Genomic DNA, 4,427 nt, shown 5'->3' with positions numbered 1-4,427 from the left:
AAGGTCAAGAAATTGAAGGCTAAAAATTGGAGTCTCCAAGTGAAGGCAACCAAAGTTCAGCAGGAGCATATATGTGTAGGAATGGAACCAAACATAATGAAGGACCATAAGTTTGATACTGTTGTAATTGCATGTTGCATAACATTTGTTGTTGCTTTTTATTGAAATGAATATGTATTAGCCTATTTTAGGCTTTATGAGATTGAACTAATGTAGTATGCTTAGTTAATTATGGAGTTAGGACTAAGGAGGTAATGTCCTCAACTGTTGTATCAATGTGGCACCATTTATATATATATAACATTACTTCTTAGTTCATCAACACATTTCTTCCTTTAATCAATGCTTAAATATCATCCCATAAATGTAGTTGTTACAACCAAAATGACCACACAACTAACACAAAACAGGTACAAAGTTTGTTGTTACAAAAACCATATCACAAAAACTAAGGAACTACATCAACTTAGTACATAAGTAGCTTGCATAATAGTTTTCTTCTAGTGTGGAGCATTAACTGATTGTTGTGTTAATGTGATGTTAGTTGAACCTGAAAATGAAGGATCCACGATAGATCTAGGTCCTTCTCTCTGTCCAGGAACCTGTTAAGAAGAGAAGAGAAATATTAGGACCTTTCCTTAAATAAGGTAGCCACAAATTGCATTTAGGATCAATGAACTAATGTCATACATTAATATAGGCTTGTCCATCCATCCCTTGATAGACACCAACACCAACAGGTACCTGAAAATTTACAAAAGATAGTGTCATCAACAACATATAAATTGAAAGATAATTTAAGATGACATACAACATTGAAACAAACTCACCCTTCCTCTACCTCTACCTCTTCCCCTTCCCCTGCCTCTGTCTTCACCACCTCTTCCACCAGTTGCTGCTGTGACAGTTGAACCAGCACCCCTGCCTCTGCCTTCACCACCTCTTCCACTAGTTGCTACTGTGACAGTTGAACCAGCACCTCTGCCTCTGCCTTCACCACCTCTTCCTTCCCCATCTCCTCTTCCACTTCTATTACCACCACCTCTTGACCCTCTTCCACCCCTGATAACCCTTCCATCTCTCCCTATCCTACTGGGATCTGCTGTGACAGTAGTTGTAGCAGATGGTTGTGGTTGGGATGATGATTGGGAGTCTTTCCTAGGCCTACCCATTGGCCTTTTTTATGGTGGCTCTTGCATAACATCTTTGTCCCTATTAGGGCATCTTTTTTTGTTGTGGACTTTTTTCCTACATATTGAGCAAGTCATCTCTAACCCATGCCTAGTCAACTTACCAGGCTTCTTAGGGTTTTCATAGGGACCTTTCCTCCTATTCAGCCTAGGTCTGCCAGGCCCAATCTTGATTGGAGGTGGATCAAGAGCAAACTCTTTTTCAGGTCAATGTCTTTCCCCTGTGCAAGGTGAAATTGACCATGCATATGCCTTAAGATACATATCCCTCTTATGCTCATTAGCAACAAAGTCCTTTGCTTCTTGGTTACAGAAATAAATATAAGAAATAGCATGACAACATGGGATGTCAGTCATGTCCCATTTCCTACAAGTGCATGTGTGCTTGGCTAGGTCAACTATGAAACTATCCATCAAGTGGTTTACTTGGAATAAGGTGTTGGATGATGGGCAGGGAATGCAATTTGCAGCAAGGTCTTTCTCTTTTTCCAATTTAACCTGAACCCTAGGACAAGTTTGTGCACTAGACTTTTCCATTTCTTGCCTTTTCATAACAAGTCTTTGCATCAACGCAACCCTTATGTCCTCTAACATGTATATTAAGTGTTTGACCCCTAGCATTTATGATGTAACCATTGAACGTTTCAGCTAAATTATTTACTATCACATCAACCTTCATGCTATCTTTTAGATGGGCCCTACAAAATACCTTTGGATTGTAGCTCTTAAATCCAACCACAGCAGCTGGATTCACCTTTTCCATTTCTAGCAGTGCCTCATATACTCAGGGATACTGTAAGATTTGGCTGCTTTCCAGAAAAGTTGCTTCTGTAATACCCCGTATTTTTAGTATTTATTTAAATAAATAAATATGTATTTTATATTTATTTTCTAAAATAAATATTTTAAGCAAAGGATATTTTAGTATATTATTGGTTTTAAATTATTTTGGCGGGAATATGGCGCCAAAATTGGATTTGTTAAACTTTTGGTTTTAAATCCTAGTCAAAATTATTCAAAAAAAAAAAAAAAGAAAATTTTTTTTAGGCCATTATTTTTGACGGGATTGTGAAGTAAATGGGGGATTTTGTTTTCCAAATTTATGATGAAGGTTACAAATCTTGGTTTAATCTCCTAATTTATGGTGAAGGTTACAAACTCTTTAATTTTGAAAATTAAGTACTATCTATTCTACTCCTATAAATACCCACACCTTTAGCCATCTTTTCCACACAAAAACTTTGAAGAATCTATAATTTCTTACTTCAAAGTTCTTCTTTCTCTTCCTATGTATTCTAGTTTTATTATTTCTTATTCAAGTTTCAATTTTCTTTTGTTTAAGAAAAATATTTTCATATTTCTTACTCAAAAATATTATGCTCATGATAGATCATTCATGTTTAAATTCATGATTAAGTTCATGTGGTAGATTGCTTGTTGGTTGGCTATGAGAAAGCTCAAGTATAAGAATAAGTGAAGATACTAGTATTAGTTTGTGCAAGATCAAGGTACGTTATGTAGCTAGATCTTTTAAAATGTGGTTTATATGATAAAGTTATTTATTGATTTTATTGGTTGGATTGGTTTAGAAATTTGGTTTAAAATGGTTATAATGTTTTATATTCACTCTTGAAAGTGAAAGAAGGAATGATTTTATCAATCATTTTATATAGAAGTTTTGTTATCCTTTTTGGAAAATTAAATTATTTTTACAAGGAAAGGTTGATTGGTTTTTATGAACTTTGAATGTTCAAAAAGTTGTTTATGAGGAAAGGAGGTTTATTCATGACTTACAAGTCATATTATTATTATTTGCTTGATTAATATCAAGAGATTCAAAGTCCACTTGTTGGCAATTATAGTTACCCCTTGATATAGCTCCGTGATGGGATGACTAGCTTGGGGGGTGTGCACACTTAGCAAAATAGAAGGGGAGATAAGAAGAGGAATTGTTTTCAGGATTATTTTTAATCCAAGTTGTTTGGAAAGAGTTTATTCTTAAAAAGTTATTCTTGAATTATTATTCAAGTGTTTGGAAAGAGTTTGTTCTTAAAAGGTTGTTCTTGAATTATTATTCAAGTGTTTGGCAAGATTTGTTCTTAAAATGTTATTCTTGAATTATTATTAAGTGTTTGAAAACAGTTTATTCTTAAAGAGTTATTCTTGAATTATTGGTGATGGAGTTTTCGAAATGAAAAATTGTTACTACTAACAAATGTGTTATTATCTAGTACATTTCGTACTCATTTTATACTGACGCGTATTTTCTTTTTCCTATTTGGCTTTGCCCTGTTTACCTTTTTGGTAAGCAGATTTGCAGGTGAATTTTGGATGTGCATGGGAGCATACTAGGAAGGGGATCTTCAATTCACCTAGATTAGAATGTTTCATTTATTTTGAGTATTGAGACAATATTTACTTTTATTAATAAAGAAGTATTATTATTTTTGAAAAATTGACAATAGAGGTCTGAACTTTGGATGATAATTTTTAAAAGGTCTGAACTATTGATTAACCTGTGTAGGTCCCAACTTTAGGGGGTCTTAACTTTTAGCGGGCCTTAGTGACTTAAAATCGGCTTAGTAGGTCATCACTTGTAAAACTTTGGTCACATCAGAAGGGTTAATTGAGGGAGGAATGTAGGAACTAGGTAAGATTTAAAAAAAAATCTTCAGTTCTAAGTCGTCGAGGCCCGCTAAAAGTTAAGACCCCTAAAGTTAGGACCTACACAGGTTAATCAATAGTTCAGACCTTCTAAAAATTATCACCCAAAGTTCAGACCTCTATTGTCAATTTTTCCTATTATTTTTTTTGGTTAAAGTCTTCCGCTGCAAGTTATTTTGGTTAGTTAGTAGTTGGTTGCCGAAAGCGTATTAGTCACGTGGCGGTAATACTCCAAAATTACTCAAATATTATTTATTAAATTATTTATTTAAAAGTGAGTAATTTGGGGGTGTTACAGCTTCATCTCATCTCCTTTGTATGTTCTATGCCACAGTGCAAAGATGTACCTAGCACAATGCATGTGCTCAGCTTTGGGCATCAACTTTGCAACTGAACTCAATATAGCCTGCATAAAGAACACAAGTAAGCAAGCAACTAAGCAATAAAATAAAGTAGCACAAACTAAAGTAAACTACACTAACTAACCTGATTTTCATCACTAATTATAGCCAAGCCATCACCATCTTCCATGTCTAAATGGCCTTGCAATTCAGTTAGAAACCACTCCCATGA

The 4,427-nt window shown here is 34.5% G+C and overlaps 1 protein-coding gene across 1 annotated transcript; it reads right to left on the bottom strand.

The window, feature by feature from the left end:
* Positions 1–500: 500 nt before the first annotated feature.
* On the bottom strand, positions 501–1,172 carry LOC104891362 (uncharacterized). Its single transcript, XM_010677044.2, has 3 exons — positions 831–1,172; positions 691–744; positions 501–602 (listed from the first exon to the last, which is right to left on the bottom strand). The coding sequence occupies exons 1-3, from the start codon at positions 1,170–1,172 to the stop codon at positions 501–503; spliced, it is 498 nt and encodes a 165-aa protein (XP_010675346.2).
* Between the last annotated feature and the right edge of the window lie 3,255 nt (positions 1,173–4,427).

This window comes from Beta vulgaris, chromosome 4, assembly GCF_026745355.1.
Source record: "Beta vulgaris subsp. vulgaris cultivar EL10 chromosome 4, EL10.2, whole genome shotgun sequence".
Taxonomy (NCBI): domain Eukaryota; kingdom Viridiplantae; phylum Streptophyta; class Magnoliopsida; order Caryophyllales; family Amaranthaceae; genus Beta; species Beta vulgaris.
This window is presented reverse-complemented; position numbering and strand designations above follow the sequence as displayed.

Excerpts from the sequence above, each read along its gene's own strand:
- LOC104891362 (XM_010677044.2), bottom strand. The coding sequence starts at position 1,172 with ATGGGTAGGCCTAGGAAAGACTCCCAATCATCATCCCAACCACAACCA. Across the intron at positions 745-830 it reads GAGGTAGAGGTAGAGGAAGG|GTACCTGTTGGTGTTGGTGT; the intron begins GTGAGTTTGTTT and ends GTAAATTTTCAG. Across the intron at positions 603-690 it reads ATGGACAAGCCTATATTAAT|GTTCCTGGACAGAGAGAAGG; the intron begins GTATGACATTAG and ends TCTTCTTAACAG.